The 22,428-nt window shown below is 43.3% G+C and overlaps 1 protein-coding gene across 1 annotated transcript in view; it reads left to right on the top strand.

Moving 5' to 3' along the window:
- LOC126314797 (putative inorganic phosphate cotransporter) overlaps positions 1-22,185 on the top strand; it is a 239,165-nt gene extending 216,980 nt beyond the window's left edge. Inside the window, exon 10 of the mRNA XM_049992445.1 lies at positions 22,112-22,185. Within this exon, the coding sequence (XP_049848402.1) occupies positions 22,112-22,116 (5 nt within the window). The 3' untranslated portion in view covers positions 22,117-22,185. The remainder of the gene's footprint in view (positions 1-22,111) is intronic.
- The last annotated feature ends 243 nt before the right edge of the window (positions 22,186-22,428 follow it).

Here is a 22,428-nt window from a genome sequence, read left to right on the forward strand (position 1 = left end):
ATGAAACTAATATATTATCAAATTAAGATTACAACTGATCTTACATTCAACAGCACTCGCCAATATGTCCGACTTCTCGCACCAAAGACGAGAGAAAGAGTGAACAGATAAAAAAGGACAAATGAACAGTTCTTTTTCATCTACATTGTCCATTATTGTCAGAGTACATCCTTTTTATTCTTTGCGCTCGGAAGTCTCTAACAGACGTTTATACAATAATAATGATGATAATAATAATAATACATGAGAAAAATTATCTTCCACCTGAGCGGTCAGTATTCACGCACAATATAATTTTTAACATCGAGATAAAATCTCCCGTCCATTTTATTTGTTTTTTAAATACCACGTCGAAGTTTTTGCAATATTTCCACTGGGGACGGCACAACTTCCACACATCTAACGCTTTAACTAGGAATAGTTATAAATGGCTCATCAACAACTCTATACACCATCACTGAAAATAATTTACACTGAACAGTGACATCCATTAGTTACTCATCCCAAAACGAAAATGGCCAGTGAATGAAAATAACGGAATATTTTTTGACAATAGTGCAAGAAAAGTAATCATATAGTTGTTATATAAGCAAATAAAATTTTTCTATTGCGAAACATTTCTCTAAGGTGATAAAATAAACACTATTTTCATATATATACATCAGCATACACTGCCTGATAAACAAAAGTGAAGCACCATGAAGTCAATATTAGTGGATATATAAATGATTAGAGTTTCAATTTTCTGTGACAGAACAGCAAGTAGAGCGCATTTTCGTTTTTCGTGATTAGTACTGCAAGGATATATAAGCCACGTAAATAGCCTCAGATGTTGAATGGTCATTTTGAAGGACAAGGAGATGCAGCATACTCATGTGAGGCAGCGTTACAAGCACTTGACAAAGTTTACAAGTGGACTCATCGTGGGGCTCCAGCTGAACTGCCTGGTTTCCGGATTTGAGGGCGATTCACATGTAGCAGTGGCCCAATTTTAGTCGTGTGGCCACCACCATGGGTATTGCCTTAGTGTAGACCAAGCATATCGTAACCCTTTACATTTGTTCTTAGCATCTGCGACATTTTGTGTCGTCCTGCGACATTTGTTCGAGACTAGCAACAGCGGGACTAGGGTATTAGCATCCCATAGGTTGGGTGCTGTTAATACTACAACACGAAAGGCTGCATTTTGAATGTTTTCCCTGACAGGGAAGCACAGACTGCTGATGAATGGCGTCGCATCGCTTTCACCAATGAATCGACGTCACGTGCTACCCTGAATGACCATCTTCGGCGAATATGTTGACGATCTGAGGAGAGATCCCATTCTTCCATTGTTTTGGACAGACACACTGGTGTTACCCCAGGTCTCATGGAATTGGGAGCTATCGAGTATGGCTTCACGTGGATGGTAGTGACTTATGGTACTCTGGCGGCACAACAGTACACCCACAGACCTCCTGAGTCCTCAAATGTTTCCTCTCATGTGACACTATATGGGGCCAATTTCCCGGACATTGCTCCTCCATACATGGGCGTCTCTATGAACTGCCTGGATGAAGTCCACGTGCTCTCGCACCCAACAAGATCCCCAGTCCTTTACCCATTAGAACATGCGTGGGACTCCATCGCAGCGCTAGTAGCCATGATATCAACAAGCAGCCACAGTAGGTACGGGGCAGCTTGCCACAGGAGAGCATGCAACTACTTCGAGGTCTTTCCCAACCGAATTAAAGCATGCATCCAGACCAAAGTGGGTGCAGTGTCACACTGATGAGAGTGCTCATACTACCAATTTCTTTGTAACTTCGACTTTATTTTGTAATCACCGAAATAGCATAACGTACCATCTTCACTCGCGATGTTGTATTTCGTTTCTTCCTTCCCTTCAGGATGTTTCCCTTCTTTTGCTAAACAGTGTAAGGAAACGCGATTTTTTCCACCTTGCACAAACTCTAGCGATTGGTCGATGAGATTATACGGAACAAAAAAGGCCTAATGACCTTATGACCGGATATGCATGGATTTCATGCTAGAGACCATTCATTCAATCATTCTTTGTTACAGATACTGCGGTGTAATAAGAGCTGTACCTTGCAGCCACAGTTTCAGTGTGAAGGTTTCCTGCTAGAAGGTCGTAATGTTCCTTATATGTCATGCCCTAATGCCCCCTCCTACCATAGTAATTGATAATGTTGTGTCTGATTAACTTCACTTGCTGACTCACCTTGTAGTGGATGTGATATAGGGTTGTACACAATGGTTCCATATTCGAAACGAGAGCTTGCGACATGGTGTTTACTTAAAGCAAAGGGCAACTGGTGGCAGGCAGCAAGGTTGTACCAGGAGACCTATCCCAGCTGACAACAACCACAACATTCATTCATTCATTCATTAGTACTTGTTCCATAAATCATGAATACGACATTACGCAAAATAATTAAATTTTCTACAGTTACTACTTCATATCTAAAATTTCATCTATTGAGTAGAAGGAGTTGTCATTCAGAATTGTTTTAATTTCTTTTTAAATATTGTGTGGCTATCTGTCAGACTTTTAATGCTATTTGACAAATGACCAAAGATTTTTGTGGCAGCATAATTCAATCCTTACTGTGCTAAAGTCAGATTTTATGCAGAATAGTAAAGATCATCCTTTCTTCTAGTGTTGCAGCCATGCACTTCGCTGTTATTTTTCAATTGGGATAGGTTATTAATAATAAATTTCATAAACGAATATATGTATTGCGAAGGTACTGTGAATATCCAGAGTTCCTTAAACCAGTGTCAGCAAGGTGATCTCAGGTGGGGTCCTACTACTACTCTGTTTACTCGCATTTGTGCAATGAATAGTTTTTCTCTTAATGATGAATTACCCCAAAATATTTTACTGATTTGTTTATCACCAAAATTTGCAATAATCCTAATAGCGTAAGTAGCTGAACCTAGCCGTTTCAGCAGATCATTGATGTGTTTCTTCCAATTCAATTTCTCATCAATGATCACATCCAGAAATTTTGAATATTCTGGGTTAGCAACAGACTTCTGTTCGTAGTCTATATTTATCACTGGTGTCATGCCATTTACTGTACGGAATTGTATGTAGTGTGTTGTCTCAAAATTAAGTGAGAGTCCATTTCCAAAGAACCACATAATAATTTTCTGAAAGATATTATTCACAATTTCTTCCACTGATTTTTTTTTTTTTTTTTTTTGTTGGGTGTGATTACTATACCTGTAAAATCAGCAAAAAGAACTAATTTTACATCTTCATGAATATAGAGTGGCAAGTCATTAATATACACCCCTGGAAATGGAAAAAAGAACACATTGACACCGGTGTGTCAGACCCACCATACTTGCTCCGGACACTGCGAGAGGGCTGTACAAGCAATGATCACACGCACGGCACAGCGGACACACCAGGAACCGCGGTGTTGGCCGTCGAATGGCGCTAGCTGCGCAGCATTTGTGCACCGCCGCCGTCAGTGTCAGCCAGTTTGCCGTGGCATACGGAGCTCCATCGCAGTCTTTAACACTGGTAGAATGCCGCGACAGCGTGGACGTGAACCGTATGTGCAGTTGACGGACTTTGAGCGAGGGCGTATAGTGGGCATGCGGGAGGCTGGGTGGACGTACCGCTGAATTGCTCAACACGTGGGGCGTGAGGTCTCCACAGTTAATCGATGTTGTCGCCAGTGGTCGGCGGAAGGTGCACGTGCCCGTCGACCTGGGTCCGGACCGCAGCGACGCACGGATGCACGTCAAGACCGTAGGATCCTACGCAGTGCCATAGGGGACCGCACCGCCACTTCCCAGCAAATTAGGGACACTGTTGCTCCTGGGGTATCGGCGATGACCATTCGCAACCGTCTCCATGAAGCTGGGCTACGGTCCCGCACACCGTTAGGCCGTCTTCCGCTCACGCCCCAACATCGTGCAGCCCACCTCCAGTGGTGTCGCGACAGGCGTGAATGGAGGGACGAATGGAGACGTGTCGTCTTCAGCGGTGAGAGTCGCTTCTGCCTTGGTGCCAATGACTGTCGTATGCGTGTTTGGCGCCGTGCAGGTGAGCGCCACAATCAGGACTGCATACGACCGAGGCACACAGGGCCAACACCTGGCATCATGGTGTGGGGAGCGATCTCCTACGCTGGCCGTACACCTCTGGTGATCGTCGAGGGGACACTGAATAGTGCACGGTACATCCAAACCGTCATCGAACCCATCGTTCTACCATTCCTAGACCGGAAAGGGAACTTGCTGTTCCAATACGACAATGCACGTCCGCATGTATCCCGTGCCACCCAACGTGCTCTAGAAGGTGTAAGACAACTACCCTGGCCAGCAAGATCTCCGGATCTGCCCCCCATTGAGCATGTTTGGGACTGGATGGAGCGTCGTCTCACGCGGTCTGGACGTCCAGCACGAACGCTGGTCCAACTGAGGCGCCAGGTGGAAATGGCATGGCAAGCCGTTCCACAGGACTACATCCAGCATCTCTACGATCGTCTCCATGGGAGAATAGCAGCCTGCATTGCTGGGAAAGGTGGATATACACTGTACTAGTGCCGACATTGTGCATGCTCTGTTGCCTGTGTCTATGTGGCTGTGGTTCTGTCAGTGTGATCATGTGATGTATCTGACCCCAGGAATGTGTCAATAAAGTTTCCCCTTCCTGGGACAATGAATTCAAGGTGTTTTTATTTCAATTTCCAGGTGTGTATATTAAGAACAATAAGGGACCCAAGACTGAACCCTGTGGGACACCACTCTTGCTACCTACCTAGTTAGTGGACTCCGCTGATTTTTTGCAGATTATTCAGTGTCTGCAACAGTCTTTCGCCGTTTGTCTGAGACAGGGTCGTTTCGGGAAGCAGGAAATCATGAAGGATGTAACTGAAATGTTCGTATACCGGACTTGGAGGAAAATGTGATTGACACTGTGAAAGGCAGCCGCCATGTCAATATCAGGTAGAATTCCCGCCAGTACATGGTACGCCAGACGATCGTGTGGAACATTCTCCATATGAATTTTTACTGCCCTTATCACTTACAACGTGTGCAGAGCTTGCTAGCGACAGACTTTCCACATTGGAAGCAGTTTTGTCACTGGTTTCTAACCAGACAACCACGATTCTGGGGTTTGTGTCATCCATCCTGTTCACAGATGATGCTACCTTTTCGTGGTGTGGTATCTTCAACTTTCAAAACAGGCATCTGTGGGACAGTGTACAGAAGCCACATGGTATGATGACAGCGAATCATTAGCGTCGGTGCAGCCGAAATGAGTGGGACAGTATAATTGGCGGCCATATTTTGTGACCAGTCTTCCTTCCACGTCGCCTAAAACGCCAGAACTACCGTCGTTTCTTGCGGGTGACGTTGCCTCCCCTGCTGAAAGAATTGCCATTGCTGATTCGAAGAGTTATATGGCTGCTACATGGTGGTGCTCAAGCCCACTTCGCCGTTAACGTCCGGACGCATCTCAGTCATGTATTCCCCGGTCTATGGATCGGACGAGGGGGTCCAACTGCATGGCCTGCTCTTTCGGCGGATCTCAACTGGGCGATTTCTGGCGATGGGACCATCTCAGAAGTATCACGTAAGCAGAGCTCATTCCAGTTGTGGAGACACTAGAGCATTGTATTCATGCTACCTTTTACACTGTTCGGATGCAGCCTAGCCAATGTGAAGTGTGAGACAGAACATGTTACAGCGTGTACACTCATGCGTTGAAGCACGTGGAAACCATTCTGAAGACATACTGTAACTGTGACTGCATGTTACAGCGCGTATTAGACCGCAGTCTAGGTAACAATGTATGACTCAATAGACGGTCTCTAGCATGGAAATCGGACGTAAATTTACCAGACCTTTTTTGTTCCATATCCTTTCATCGATCAACCCCTCGGGTTTGTGCGTGGTGGAAAAAAATCACCTTGTATACTCCGCAAGCAACCGTAGAGTGCGTGCCAAAGGGGACTTGGTACTTTCCTGTTGACAACAACATCGTGGGCGGACAATCTGATAGTGCTGTTGATTATACCTGATAAATCGTTCATATACACCGCAGCGGGCCGGGGCGTTCCGCGCGACACGTGAGACGGATGTGCGGGCCGAGACTTGCTCGCTTGGGCTTTTCTCGGTCCTTCATGCAAATACCCAGTAGAGTGCGACATTTCATTTAATATTCCGGTGTGGTATTTTTCGGTCAGGACATCTCTCTTCAGTTTGGCAGAGTCGTGGTGTCAGCAGTGTTTACCCTTTGCTGTTTGTTTGTGATGTGAGGGACATCCACAGGTCCACTAGCTGTTTGTATAAAAAGAGGCAGTCTACCTATCGTAAGAAGTAAAAAAAAAGAATGGAAATCATAGAAGAGGGGAATGACAGACACTTCCCAGAATCTATTACGCAGCTGCATAGCCGGAGAGTACTGCAAATTTGCTATAAAACGAGATTACAATACCAAGCAGGACGATCTGAAATAGGCCGAGCGGTTCTATGCGTCTCAGTCTGGAACTGCGCGACTGCTACGGTTCGAATCCTGCCTCGGGCATGGATGTGTCGGATGTCTTTAGAGGTTAGTTAGGTTTAAGTATTTGTGAATCTAGGGGACTGATGACCTCTGATGTTAAGTCCCATAGTGCTGAGAGCCATTTGAACCACTTGAATTGAAGTATTTAGTTGACAGTGAAAGAACAAAAATTCGACAAACGCGATTCATTGTTCTGTACGTCAAGAGGCACTTTGTGTTAAATTTTCCGGCTCATAGGAAATGAAAAAATGGTTCAAATGGCTCTGAGCACTATGGGACTTAACATCTATGGTCATCAGTCCCCTAGAACTTAGAACTACTTAAACCTAACTAACCTAAGGACATCACACAACACCCAGTCATCACGAGGCAGAGAAAATCCCTGACCCCGCCGGGAATCGAACCCGGGAACCCGGGCGTGGGAAGCGAGAACGTTACCGCACGACCACGAGCTGCGGACGGAAATAATAAAAATGGTGGTAAAAATATTATAGCTTTTGAAGTCATATGCCTTATTCCACTGCCAGTTGCAACCGTTTTCGGTGGAAATAAACAGAGATATGGAGACTTTATATATTACTGCCAGCTACGATGATTGAATCAAGGGGCATGACTGGAACGATTTTTCGATTTAGAATCCACTGTTGTTGAATTTATGAAGGACAAAAGAATGCAGGAATGAAAATTAGAACATCCGGAGCGGACATCAGGTCTTACATTTTGAATGGAATTGACTGTATATTGCCCAGAATAAGACATTTCAAGATGAGAAACAGCTTATTTTTATTTATTTTTTAAAGAAAAAAACACACGAAACTTTCTGGTAGATTAAAACTGTGTGCCGGACCGAGACTCGAACTCGGGACCTTTGCCTTTCGCGGGCAAGTGCTCTTGCAAGTGCACTTGTCCACGAAAGGCAAAGGTCCCGAGTCCGAGTCTCGATCCGGCACACAGTTGTAATCTGCCAGGAAGTTTCATATCAGCGCACACTCCACTGCACAGTGAAAATCTGATTCTGAACAAAAAAACAACTTTACTTGCTGCAACGTATTTTATCACTCCCAGACGCGTTTCGATTTTTAGGTTAAGGCGTTTTCACTGGGGTCTAGAATGATACAGTTTTGTTTTGATACGTGGTGTTTATAGATTGTAAAAAAAGTTCACGTCTCGATTTTTACATAAATGATTACTTGGTTCAAATGACTCTGAGCACTATGGGACTTAACTTCTGAGGTCATCAGTCCCCTAGAACTTAGAACTACTTAAACCTAACTAACCTAAGGACATCACACACATCCACTCCCGAGGCAGGATTCGAACCTGCGTCCGTAGAGTCGCGGGGTTCCGGACAGAAGCGCCTGTAACCGCTCGGCCACTGCGGCATACCGCGAGGTTTCAAGAATTCAGTGTTGCCTTGAATGAATTATAAGGCTAGTTTTGTAAATGTTTTTGAGAACTCTGCCACTCTTACATCAGTTTTCGAACCGTTTTCAAGATCGTTTGCCTTTCAGATGATAGCGCCCTTGTACATGTGCAGTGTAATTCCCGCTTTAAAGACAAATTCTTTTCCTATTATTAGTAACACCATATCTGGATAACGCTGCTGATTCTGCAGCTGGTGTCCAGTTAATGAAAAGCCACGCCAGTTGCTTTTTTTTAAATAACTTTATTAAGTTAAAACCAGTTCGCTCTTCATACTGGGTCTGAAAGTTACACTGTAGAGAAGCAAAATCAAGTGATCATTTGCTGTTGCATCTTTGCGGCATAACTTCCAGATGCAATCGATAGTGGGCACATATAAGGCCATAACTGGTCGTGTGAACGTAACAGAATTCTAAAAAAAGCAACTGGAATTGTTTTTCAGAAATTGCAATCCCTCTACTTAAAATTTTCCAGGGGGTGAATTGTTTTCCTCAGAGAGCGTTTTCAAGTCCCCGTAACGAGTTTGCGAACGTGATAAAAGATTCCGATCAGAACGTGTGTGTGACACAGGCTCTTTCCTGTTATGAAAGTCATTAAGCCGCGATTACGTGGTATAGGTCGCGCAGGATACGGTGTCCGATGCGCAGCGAGCAGTTTTCGTCCAAAGAGCAGGACGAGTTCATTCGTTCGTTCAGAAGGGGAGGCCGACACACGTTTGTCACGTTTCGGCCGGTCAGCGATGACAGAATCGACGCACACGCCCTGAAACCTTTCCCAAACGATTTTAAAGAAACTAAATGAAAAAATTCATTTCTACTTTAATTGTAGCTTTATATGTCAGGTTCATTATGATGTCGTGAATGGTCGTTGTTATTATGATGTTCTAAACATTCATGGTGGTGTCTGATTGTTCTATATCGTGTCTCCCTACCACTTTCGCGCAACGACGCTCTGAGCGTGTTTTTTAGGGGATTAACTACTTTGAACCTGGGACCTGTTGCTGGTAAGGAGACGCCAGACCACACATGACATGTAGAATTCAGAAGAGTTCAGTGAGACTAGCGATGATATAACCAAATACTAAATGATCTCACCGTCAGCTCCACTGCACTCCCTGTAAAAGAATCTTAGTACTAACTAAATTTAGTGGAAAGGGTTCAAGGATTCCCTATTTTTAGTTAGCTGGTAAAATAACGTCGAAAAAGCAATTAAGTTTACCATTGGAAATTTTATTCTACTCACAAAACATCGTTTATAAATTGCACTATTGATAAAAGGAAATGTTTTAATACAGGATGGTAAAAACCAACTGCGTTCAACAAAAATGTGAACGAATATTCCCTAAATGGGTTTCCAAGTTCTACAAACGATAGAAGGATGACCTATGCCATATCACATCTATAATCTCGGTTTAATTTAAGTTTCACAAAAGAGAAAACTATAAAAATGGTCTACAGTGACTCTCAATTATCTTTAATTACTTATTTAATTTGTCGTAAATTACAGTGGCTGATGTGGCTTCTCAATAACTATAAAATAGAAAAATTATCGCGTTTCAGATTTTTACTTCAAGTGGCAAATGTGAACACCATGAGTTTTAATTAACGATCTACACTAGTATTACGCAAAAAGGGGTGTAACAGATGAGTCTTCCGCAGTTATGAGTGAAGCCTTATGCGCTCAAAAATGCGGCATCGCGTGCGTTCATTACCTTGTCGGTGTTTAGGCAGCGTCAGGGCGACAGCGGCCGGCGCACCAGCCATCCAGCTCGCCGTCTCGGAACTAAGTCTCTCCTCTAAGTTCTCCTTACTACAATTTACCGAAGTTAGTTTAAAAAAAAACTATCTGGCTGTGTTTCCATCTGACCAATCAGGGTCACAATGTTAACCTTAAGCTCCGCCTACAAAAATTCTGTCTATCCAATGAGAAACGTTATACTTTTCGTGGTTGGGAAATGTTTTTAAAAGTTTACAACGTAACAGAGACGCTAAAAAGTCTCACGCTAAAACCTACATCTACATCTACATCTACATCCGTACTCCGCAAGCCACCTGACGGTGTGTGGCGGAGGGTACCCTGAGTACCTCTATCGGTTCTCCCTTCTATTCCAGTCTCGTATTGTACGTGGAAAGAAGGACTGTCGGTATGCTTCTGTGTGGGCTGTAATCTCTCTGATTTTATCCTCATGGTCTCTTCGCGAGATATATGTAGGAGGGAGCAATATACTGCTTGACTCTTCGGTGAAGGTATGTTCTCGAAACTTCAACAAAAGCCCGTACCGAGCTACTGAGCGTCTCTCCTGCAGAGTCTTCCACTGGAGTTTATCTATCATCTCCGTAACGCTTTCGCAATTACTAAATGATCCTGTAACGAAGCGCGCTGCTCTCCGTTGGATCTTCTCTATCTCTTCTATCAACCCTACCTGGTGCGGATCCCACACTGCTGAGCAGTATTCAAGCATTGGGCGAACAAGCGTACTGTAACCTACTTCCTTTGTTGTCGGATTGCATTTCCTTAGGATTCTTCCAATGAATCTCAGTCTGGCATCTGCTTTACCGACGATCAACTTTATATGATCATTCCATTTTAAATCACTCCTAATGCGTACTCCCAGATAATTTATGGAATTAACTGCTTCCAGTTGCTGACCTGCTATTTTGTAGCTAAATGATAAGGGACCTATCTTTCTATGTATTCGCATCACATTACACTTGTCTACATTGAGATTCAATTGCCATTCCGTGCACCATGCGTCAATTCGCTGCAGATCCTCCTGCATTTCAGTACAATTTTCCATTGTTGCAACCTCTCGATACACCACAGCATCATCTGCAAAAAGCCTCAGTGAACTTCCGATGTCATCCACCAGGTCATTTATGTATATTGTGAATAGCAACGGTCCTATGACACTCCCCTGCGGCACACCTGAAATCACTCTTACTTCGGAAGACTTCTCTCCATTGAGAATGACGTGCTGCGTTCTGTTATCTAGGAACTCCTCAATCCAATCACACAATTGATCTGATAGTCCGTATGCTCTTACTTTGTTCATTAAACGACTATGGGGAACTGTGTCAAACGCCTTGCGGAAGTCAAGAAACACGGCATCTACCTGTGAACCCGTGTCTAAGGCCCTCTGAGTCTCGTGGACGAATAGCGCGAGCTGGGTTTCACACGATCGTCTTTTTCGAAACCCATGCTGATTCCTACAGAGTAGATTTCTAGTCTCCAGAAAAGACATTATACTCGAACATAATACGTGTTCCAAAATTCTACAACTGATCGACGTTAGAGATATAGGTCTATAGTTCTGCACATCTGTTCGACGTCCCTTCTTGAGAACGGGGATGACCTGTGCCCTTTTCCAATCCTTTGGAACGCTTCGCTCTTCTAGAGACCTACGGTACACCGCTGCAAGAAGGGGGGCAAGTTCCTTCGAGTACTCTGTGTAAAATCGAACTGGTATCCCATCAGGACCAGCGGCCTTTCCTCTTTTGAGCGATTTTAATTGTTTCTCTATCCCTCTGTCGTCTACTTCGATATCTACCATTTTGTCAACTGTGCGACAATCTAGAGAAGGAAGCACAGTGCAGTCTTCCTCTGTGAAACAGCTTTGGAAGAAGACATTTAGTAATTCGGCCTTTAGTCTGTCATCCTCTGTTTCAGTACCATTTTGGTCACAGAGTGTCTGGACATTTTGTTTTGATCCACCTACCGCTTTGACATAGGACCAAAATTTCTTAGGATTTTCTGCCAAGTCAGTACATAGAACGTTACTTTCGAATTCATTGAAAGCCTCTCGCATAGCCCTCCTCACACTACATTTCGCTTCGCGTAATTTTTGTTTGTCTGCAAGGCTTTGGCTATGTTTATGTTTGCTGTGAAGTTCCCTTTGCTTCCGCAGCAGTTTTCTAACTCGGTTGTTGTACCACGGTGGCTCTTCTCCATCTCTTACGATCTTGCTTGGCACATACTCATCTAACGCATATTGTACCATGGTTTTGAACTTTGTCCACTGATCCTCAACACTATCTGCACTTGAGACAAAACTTTTGTGTTGAGCCGTCAGGTACTCTGTAATCTGCTTTTTGTCACTTTTGCTAAACAGAAAAATCTTCCTACCTTTTTTAATATTTCTATTTACGGCTGAAATCATCGACGCAGTAACCGCTTTATGATCGCTGATTCCCTGTTCTGCATTAACTGATTCAAATAGTTCGGGTCTGTTTGTCACCAGAAGGTCTAATATATTATCGCCACGAGTCGGTTTTCTGTTTAACTGCTCAAGGTAGTTTTCAGATAAAGCACTTAAAAATATTTCACTGGATTCTTTGTCCCTGCCACCCGTTATGAACGTTTGAGTCTCCCAGTCTATATCCGGCAAATTAAAATCTCCACCCAGAACTATAACATGGTGGGGAAATCTACTCGAAATATTTTCCAAATTATTCTTCAGGTGCTGAGCCACAACAGCTGCTGAGCCCGGGGGCCTATAGAGACATCCAATTACCATGTCTGAGCCTGCTTTAACCGTGACCTTCACCCAAATCATTTCACAATTCGAATCTCCGTCAATTTCCTTCGATACTATTGCACTTCTTATCGCTATAAACACGCCTCCCCCTTCACTGTCCAGCCTATCTCTGCGGTATACATTCCAATCAGAGTTTAGGATTTCATTACTGTTTACGTCTGGTTTCAGCCAACTTTCTGTTCCTAATACTATATGGGTGTTGTGACCGTTTATTAATGAGAGCAGTTCTGGGACCTTTCTATAGACGCTTCTGCAGTTTACTATTAGCACATTAATATTGTTATTCCTTGTTGCATTTTGCCTACTCCTGCCTTGCCGCGTCTCAGGAGGCGTCTTGTCGGGCCTAGGGAGGGAATTCTCTAACCTAAAAAAACCCCATGTGCACTCCACACGTACTCCGCTACCCTCGTAGCCGCTTCCGGCGTGTAGTGCACGCCTGACCTATTCAGGGGGACCCTACATTTCTCCACCCGATAGCGGAGGTCGAGAAATTTGCACCCCAGCTCTCCGCAGAATCGTCTGAGCCTCTGGTTTAAGCCTTCCACTCGGCTCCAAACCAGAGGACCGCGATCGGTTCTCGGAACGATACTACAAATAGTTAGCGGGTGTGGTCCTTTTAGCGTTATCGTAAGATCTATACTGTTCTTCTGGAGGGCTCTATCTTTTAACATGGGCGGGGGGTGGTCCTTGACGTACCTGAGGCACGAAAAAGTCTCACGCTAAAACTTGCGGGTGGTAGTGTCCCTCTTTAAGTTATCGTAAGATCTATACTGTTTTTCTGGAGGGCTCTAGCTTTTAACATGGGCTGGGGGGTGGTCCTTGACGTACCTGAGACACGAAAAAGTCTCACGCTAAAACGTGCGGGTGGTGAGCCCTAGTGGTTAGCTGGAGACGTGGGTGTCCGTCCCTTATCGTAGGGCCTACTAGCTTAACACGGTTCTGCTCTCGGCTTCTGTCCTCGTTTCTCCCCTCGGAACTTTGTCTGCCTCACGGTGGGAAGGTACGACATGCATTTAGGCATTCTTGTGTTAGTCTGTGGTATTCCACTTGCTCACTCGTTACTCGTATTACTTTGGTTAATTTAATGTCACGATTTATTCGGAGCTATGTGACATACTACTGGATTTGCTTATCATGTCAGGGTTTTCATGGAAGGTGTTGGATTTGACTGACACCTTACAATGTTTACGTAGGAGTAAGAGACTGCCCGCAATTCGAAAAAGTTTGCAATGGAACATAGAGGAGTCGCTGTGATATTGCGTCTGCTGCAGCTTACATAATATGTTGCTGCATATGAAATTTAGCTAACACATTGAATTTTTCTTTATACTTTGTTTGAGGTCTGACAGTGTTACAAATATCGAGTAAATTGATCTGAAGTAGCGCACTCATTTGCGATCGCACCGCGCCAGAGATAAAAACAGAGTGAAACATTTACATATTTCTCATCATTCATAACCGTTTTGAGATACTGAAATGAGATTTTTGCAAATGATAGCACACAAAGAGGTGAGTATTTTGCCGTATAGTTATTATCCAAAACTTCTTTATCTACCGTGTTATTCCACTAACTACAGACTTTTCCGATGTTGTTGTTGTTGTTGTGGTCTTCAGTTCTGAGACTGGTTTGATGCAGCTCTCCATGCTACTCTATCCTGTGCAAGCTTCTTCAGCTTAGTATATTCATCTCTTGGTCTCCCTCTACAATTTTTACCCTCCACGCTGCCCTCCAATACCAAATTGGTGATCCCTTGATGCCTCAGAACATGTCCTACTAACCGATTCCATCTTCTGGTCAAGTTGTGCCACAAACTTCTCTTTTCCCTAATCCTATTCAATACTTCCTCATTAGTTATATGATCTACCCATCTAATCTTCAGCATTCTTCTGTAGCACCACATTTCGAAAGCTTCTATTCTCTTCTTGTCCAAACTATTTATCGTCCATTTTTCACTTCCATACATGGCTACACTCCATACAAATACTTTCAGAAATGACTTCCTGGCACTTAAATGTATACTTGATGTTAACGAATTTCTCTTCTTCAGAAACGCTTTTCTTGCCATTGCCAGTCTACATTTTATATCCTCCCTACTTTGCCCATCATCAGTTATTTTGCTCCCCAAATAGCAAAACTCCTTTACTACTGTAAGTGTCTCATTTCCTAATCTAACTCCCTCAGCATCACCGACTTAATACGACTACACTCGATTATCCTCGTTTTGCTTTTGTTGATGTTCATCTTATATCCTCTTTTCAAGACAATGTCCATTCCATTCAACTGCTCTTACAAGTCCTTTGCTGTCTCTGACAGAATTACAATTTCATCGGCGAACCTCAAAGTTTTTATTTCTTCTCCATGAATTTTAATATCTACTCCGAATTTTTCTTTTGTTTCCTTTACTGCTTGCTCAATACACAGATTGAATAACATCGGGGAGAGGCTACAACCCTGTCTCACTCACTTCCCAACCACTGCTTCCCTTACATGTCCCTCGACTCTTATAACTGCCATCTGGTTTCTGTACAAATTGTAAATAGCCTTGCGCTCCCTCTATTTTACCCCTGCCACCTTTAGATTTTGAAAGAGAGTATTCCAGTCAACATTGTCAAAAGCTTTCTCTAAGTCTACAAATGCTAGAAACGTAGGTTTGCGTTTTCTTATTCTTTCTTCTAAAATAAGTCGTTAGGTCAGTATTGCCTCACGTGTTCCAGTATTTCTACGGAATCCAAACTGATCTTCCCCGAGGTCGCCTTCTACTAGTTTTTCCATTCGTCTGTAAAGAATTCGTGTTAGTATTTTGCAGCTGTGGCTTATTAAACTGATTGTTTGGTAATTTTCACATCTGTCAACACCTGCTTTCTTTGGAATTGGAATTATTATATTTATCTTGAAGTCTGAGGGTATTTCGCCTGTTTCATACATCTTGCTCACCAGATGGTAGAGTTTTGTCATAACTGGCTCTCCCAAGGCCGTCAGCAGTTCCAATGGAATGTTGTCTACTCCGTTGGCCTTGTTTCGGCTCAGGCCTTTCACTGCTCTGTCAAACTCTTCACTCACTATCGTATCTCCCATTTCATCTTCATCTACATCCTCTTCCATTTCCATAATATTGTCCTCAAGTACATCGCCCTTGTATAGACCCTCTAAACACTCCTTCCACCTTTCTGCTTTCCCTTCTTTGCTTAGAACTGGGTTTCCATCTGAGCTCTTGATTCCGATGAAGGAATGTAATTTTTAACTGCCAACGATAGATGGTGAAATGAGGAATGCTGTGAGTTTCGGAACAACATAAGTGAAGTCAAAATATGTTTATTTTGTACTGAGGATATGCTTTTTCGTAAGGTGCTACCTTACTTTCCCTGAGTTCCTCACTTAATAAATTTAATAAACCACTGTTTCAGAGTTTCTCGCAGCTGTGTCTGCACAATATGTTAGTGAGGTGAAACTCTGTAAATTCCGCTGTGTTTTGGCAATAGAAGCAGATTTTAACATGGCAACAAGACAAATGTGCATGTATTACTCAATACTCCCTACTTGTGACTCTTCTCTGAAAGTTGCAAGTAGTTAACAAAACCTGCGAAAATAAATCGCTGCATCTCCAGCAGAACGCGTGTTTAGATGCTAATGAAAGAATATGTGATAGATCTTTTTGAATAGTACCCATGAAAGTGTGGGTGTGCCATTTAATGTGAGTGTGGGCTGCAGTTTAGAACAGCGCTTCCCCTCCAGCGATTGTCACATCCCCTACAGCTCCCTGAGTGACTCCCCACCACTGCCGTTCTCCCCACCCTTTCCCAGCCGACTGAGCATGTAGCGGCCACGGCATTTTGCGCACACTGTAACTTGAGTGCGAAAACCTATAAATTGTCTCCATCTCTCTGTATGCCGACAGTCTGCATCTGATAAAAGCTATATTCTCTGTTAAATACATAAAAAAATTAAATATTACTGGAAATTTTGTATCGTTTGTGATCTACGTTTTTGAGAAACATGAAATCAAGTACACTACAGGACATTAAAATTGCTACACCAAGAAGAGATGCAGATGATAAACGGGTGTTCATTGGACAAATATATTATACTAGAACTGAAATGTGATTACATTTTGACGCAATTTGAGTGCATGGATCCTGAGAAATCAGTACCCATAACAATTCCCTCTGGGGCCTTGATACGCCTGGGCATTGAGTCAAACAGAGCTTGGATGGCGTGCACAGGTACAGCTGCCCATGCAGCTTCAACACGATACCACAGTACATCAAGAGTAATGACTGGGGTACTGTGACGAACCAGTTCCTCGGCCAACATTGACCAGACGTTTTCAATGGCGAGAGATCGGGAGAATGTAGTGGCCAGGGCAGCAGTTGAACATTTTCTGTATCCAGAAAGGCCCGTACAGGACCTACAACATGCGGTCGTGCACTATCCCGCTAAAATGTAGAGTTTCGTAGGGATCAAATGAAGGGTAGAGCTATGGGTCGTAACACATCTGAAATGTAACGTGCAATGTTCAAAGTGCAGTCAATGCGAACAAGAGGTGATCGAGAGATGTAACCATTGGTACCCTGTATCATCATGCCGGGTGATACCCCAGTATGGCGATGACGAATACACGCTTCCAATGTGCGTTCACCGCGATGTCGCCAAACACAGATGCGACCATCATGATGCTCTCAACGGAATCTGGTTTCATCCGAAAAAATGACGTTTTGCCATTCGTGCAACCAGGTTCGTCGTTGAATACACCATCGCAGGCGCTCCTGTCTGTGATGCAGCGTCAAGGGTAACCGCAGGCACGGTCTCTAAGCTGATAGTCCATACTGCGTCAAAGGTCGTCGAACTGTTCGTGCAGATGGTTGTTGTCATGCAAACGTCCCCATCTGTTGGCTCAGGGATCGAGACGTGGCTGCACGATCCGTTACAGCCATGCGGATAAGATGCCTGTCATCTCGACTGCCAGTGATACGAGGCCGTTGGGATCCAGCACGGTGTTCCGTATTACCCTCCTGAACACACCGATTCCATATTCTGCTAACTGTCATTGGATCCCGACCAACGCGAGCAGAAATGTTGCGATACGGTAAACCGCAATCGCGATAGGCTACAATCCGATCTTTATCCAAGTTGGAAATGTGATGGTACGCATTTCTCCTCGTTACACGAGGCATCACAGCAACGTTTCAGCCGGCAACGCCGGTCAACTGCTGTTTGTGTATGAGAAATCGGTTGGACACTTTCCTCATCTCAACACGTTGAAGGTGTCGCCACCGGCGCCAACCTTGTGTAAATGCTCTGAAAAGCTAATCATTTGCATATCACAGCATCTTCTTCCTGTCTCTTAAAGTTCTCGTCTGTAGCACGTCATCTTCGTGGTGTAGCAATTTTAATTGCCACTAGTGCAGTATGAAGTACGATTGCATTCCCATTTAAATACAGCACGTTCGCCGTGTACCCCTATTCTCCTCCTTCCCACTCAGACAACGTGGAGTGGTGGTGGGCAAATGTGCAGTTTCTACTGAGTGCTGCAGCAGATGGGCGAGTCGTGAGTCGAATTTTTGGCCACCCCTATCTCAACCAGTTAGACCATTACAGGACGCCTCCACCATCGATATTAATATTAAACCTCACACACGTTTTCTTCATACTTTTCTGGACTAACAACCAGACTTCCCCTATTTGGAAGTGGCACCATAACAAGAATTAACTAACAGAGGGCCGTGACTTATCGTGATGTAGGAATTTACATCAAGAGAGTTCAGTTCACAGAAGTGAAATGGATGAAATTCAATGGTAATTAAACCCAAAGAAATGGAGCAAATTCAATGGTAATCAAGCACAATGACAGAGTGGATTTTACAGGCATTATTTCACTTCATTTCATTTAACTGGCCTCATTTCCTTACTTTAATTGATGTGAATCCAATGGGCATTCATAACTTCTGCAACCCGTCCAAATCCAGCAATATTCACATGCTACGTCACACGTAGCATGTGAAAATTGCTGGATTAGGACGGGTTACTCCTGTAACTGAAATATCAGATCTGAAGATTGTTCTGAATTAACCGAAACCGGTCATATGAATAAAAAATTTGCAATCAAGACGGTTTTTAAGTAACGTTATTCATAAATTCATTTGGCAGTCTCCACACCACATAACAGGTACGTGTAAGAGAGGTCTTGTCACAATACACTTTTACCATAAAGAAAGAAATAGTCTTATGGCATTGTCAGATAAGAGACCCTGAGATGATGTTCACCCAACAGTTCTTCCTTCGCACACGACACCATCTTCCCTCACGGTGAATGAGAGTTCTGTCTTAGGTGTAACTGTCCACTGAATCTGAATGTTTTGTGTACGTACATTGTGTAGTGTCATGTTATTGTTGGATTCTTGTGGGGGGAGGGGGTAGTGTAACCCGAGGCCAGCACACACAACCTACTTTTCTCGAATAGGAACCGGGGTGCCTGCGGACTTGATGTTCCCCTCCATAGGATGGATCACACAGCCTCATTTCACGAGATATTGTGTTGAGTTTCGAAATTTAATACAGAATTTTGGCACATGATCTGGTGATCAGGAACTTTACGTCAGCACCACTCGTGTCTACATCTACATCTACATCTACATGATTACTCTGCAATTCACATTTAAGTGCCTGGCAGAGGGCTCATCGAACCACAATCATACTATCTCTCTACCATTCCACTCCCGAACAGCGCGCGGGAAAAACGAACACCTAAACCTTTCTGTTCGAGCTCCGATTTCTCTTATTTTATTTTGATGATCATTCCTATCTATGTAGGTTGGGATCAACAAAATATTTTCGCATTTGGAAGAGAAAGTTGGTGACTGAAATTTCGTAAATAGATCTAACCGGGACGAAAAACTCGCGTATCGTATCTGCCACACTCTCTCCCCTATTACGTGATAATACAAAACGAGCTGCCCTTTTTTGCACCATTTCGATGTCCTCCGTCAATCCCACCTGATAAGGATCCCACACCGCGCAGCAATATTCTAACAGAGGACGAACGACTGTAGTATAAGCTGTCTCTTTAGTGGACTTGTTGCATCTTCGAAGTGTCCTGCTAATGAAGCGCAACCTTTGGCTCGCCTTCCCCACAATATTATCTATGTTGTCTTTCCAACTGAAGTTGTTCGTAATTTTAACACCCAGGTAGTTAGTTGAATTGACAGCCTTGAGAATTGTACTATTTATCGAGTAATAGAATTCCAACGGATTTCTTTTGGAACTCATGTGGATCATCTCACACTTTTCGTTATTTAGCGTCAACTGCCACCTGACACACCATACAGCAATCTTTTCTAAATCGCTTTGCAGCTGATACTGGTCTTCGGATGACCTTACTAGACGGTAAATTACAGCATCATCTGCGAAAAACCTACGAGAACTGCTCGGATTGTCACCCAGGTCATTTATATAGATCAGGAACAGCAGAGGTCCCAGGACGCTTCCCTGGGGAACACCTGATATCACTTCAGTTTTATTCGATCAGGTACTAGTAGGGAAAATTTCTTACATTACCGTGATTCGAGCTGTCTGTCTGCGAGCCGAGTGCCACCGCAGAAGAAATCTGAGCTGCAGAGACCAGCACAAAGAACCCTGGTTTAAAAATACAGGGACATAACGAAATCAAGAAAGCAGCAATGTAACCGTAGGATACGGCTTAACAATCCATTTTGACAACCATATAAAAATTAAGAAAAGATATGGAATGATATTCGACCAATGGAAGCATCAAAACGTAGAATAGTTATAATTAAACTTTCGCTACTTGAGCCAGTGTGGACGGAAAATTATTTACTGTAGGTGTACCCAAATTAGTAGCAATGATGTTGAGACTGAGCGCTACAAAATTTGCGTTGTTTGTAGTGTTGGTGTCATGATTTGTCATCAGGCGCCGGTACTGGTACGGCGACGTAGCGAAGAACGCAGACACAAAGGGCATTACTGTGATCTGCTTCGCCAATGTGTCATCCATGCACTACGGGAGAGAGGCGCTTTGGACTTAACTGTCTTGATGAGTGATAGAACTCCACCTCACATTGCTCGTAGGTCACTTGGTTAGTCCGTAAAGCATACGGAGTGAACTTAATAATTGTGCGATCATTCTAAACTGCGTGGCTGCGCGCATCAATAGATTTGAACCTGTGTGGTTTCCGGATGTGGAATTGTAACTCACCACAGATGTTACTATTCATTGAGTGGCAGCCTATGAAGGATTATTTACTTTCACCAACAAGAGCTTCTTTTGATTATTGTTATTTCTTTTGTTCCAGCCTGAATCGATAGCATATCCTGTCCACATTCGCCCGTCTTTTTCTTTGGCTACGTAACCTTCCCCCAATAGTTTTTCTCTTTATTTGAAATAGATTTAGGCCCATCTAAATTTTAGGCACAATGCCTTCACTGATTGTATTTATTAACGTGGCAACGGATAACTCTGTGGTATCTGCGTACTGTTAGCTAAATTTGAGCCAAGCACTTTGGATTTTAGAAGCGTAATTATCAATACTACAAATGTGACACTATTTTCAGATATACTGAAAATAAATTAACGATCACGGAAATAGCTTCAAATGGTAAAATGTTTATTTTTGGCTAATATTTCGCATGTTAAGAGTAATCTTTTTGTATGTAATACATGAACAAAACATTCCTTGTACATTTATATACGATCCTAAGGCTTTCTCATACGAGAATAACAAGCCACGCTGGCCTTAATCTGTAGAGTTCTGTGGGGTGGGAAAATCTGGAGAGCACGTGGTCACTGCTCAATTTTATAACACAGACATTCACATGTGCTTTCGATAGCATTTATTGGTGGGAAGAATTGTATGCACCTCGCACTGGCATCGAGCAGGATTTTGGTGGCTGCATATTTGCGTGAAGCGCTTGGCATGTAATCTATTCATTTTGCCGAATGTATGCTCGGTAGAGTTTTATTGATAATTTAAAATGTCCCGCACAAATAAAATAATATCGCAGATAGTAAATTTTAAGGCTTGGGCTGCACTTTGAATCTATAGACCGCATGGTCGCACCTAACGGAAATAACACTACTATGACACTGATTACCTGAACCAAAAATTGGAACCTAAATGGTAATTCAAAAATAGCTCGGAAAAGAAATTGTTGAAATTAACAAATAACAGATTTCAATACCTTTTCTCCTTTATTCGACACAGACGTTCTGAGGGAAAGTCTGGACGCTTACCTGTCTACAGAACAACTCCACCTGTAACCGTCGCGCGGAGCTCTCTTCGAAAACGTTTTGCATTGCTCCTCTTTGGTCAAGCCCTCCTGTTTCTGCTCTCTGCATTCCATCGACACCGTTTAGGTTGGTAGAAGATTAAGAAACCCACCACTTCTCTGGTTCGTCTGCTACTGCATTCAAATCATTCACACTTGGACACACACTTCCAAGAAGGATGAAAAATGGGAATCAGGACACAGGACGTGCACATAAGAAAGAAAAAGAAATTTGTAGACTCATTTTGCTTCTACAGGCATGCGTTTGTTGGAGCTGAGAATAATTAGTTGCATCACTCATTTTTCAAATCATGTAACGCCCCCTATTGTGATGTTACAGGATAACCTGAACGGGCAGCGTTTATCAACACGACACTACTACACGCTGAAAACCGAAGATGAGAATAGCGGGAGAGGTAGCTACCTTCCCGTCTGATGGTTTCAGGCAGCAGTAGAGCAATCTCTAATACGATTCCAGGTTGGCGTGGATGTAGATGGTCCTCACATGGAGCAAATTTTGTAACGTGGAACCTATACATGATACCTAATTAACAAATGTTACTCTCACACGTGTAAACTGAAATATGTTTCATTCATTGGTTTATTTGTTATTTCTCCTCCACATGTCCTTACAAATGTTCCCACAAACTTTTATTG

The sequence above is a fragment of the Schistocerca gregaria genome, chromosome 1, assembly GCF_023897955.1.
Source record: "Schistocerca gregaria isolate iqSchGreg1 chromosome 1, iqSchGreg1.2, whole genome shotgun sequence".
NCBI classification, from domain to species: domain Eukaryota; kingdom Metazoa; phylum Arthropoda; class Insecta; order Orthoptera; family Acrididae; genus Schistocerca; species Schistocerca gregaria.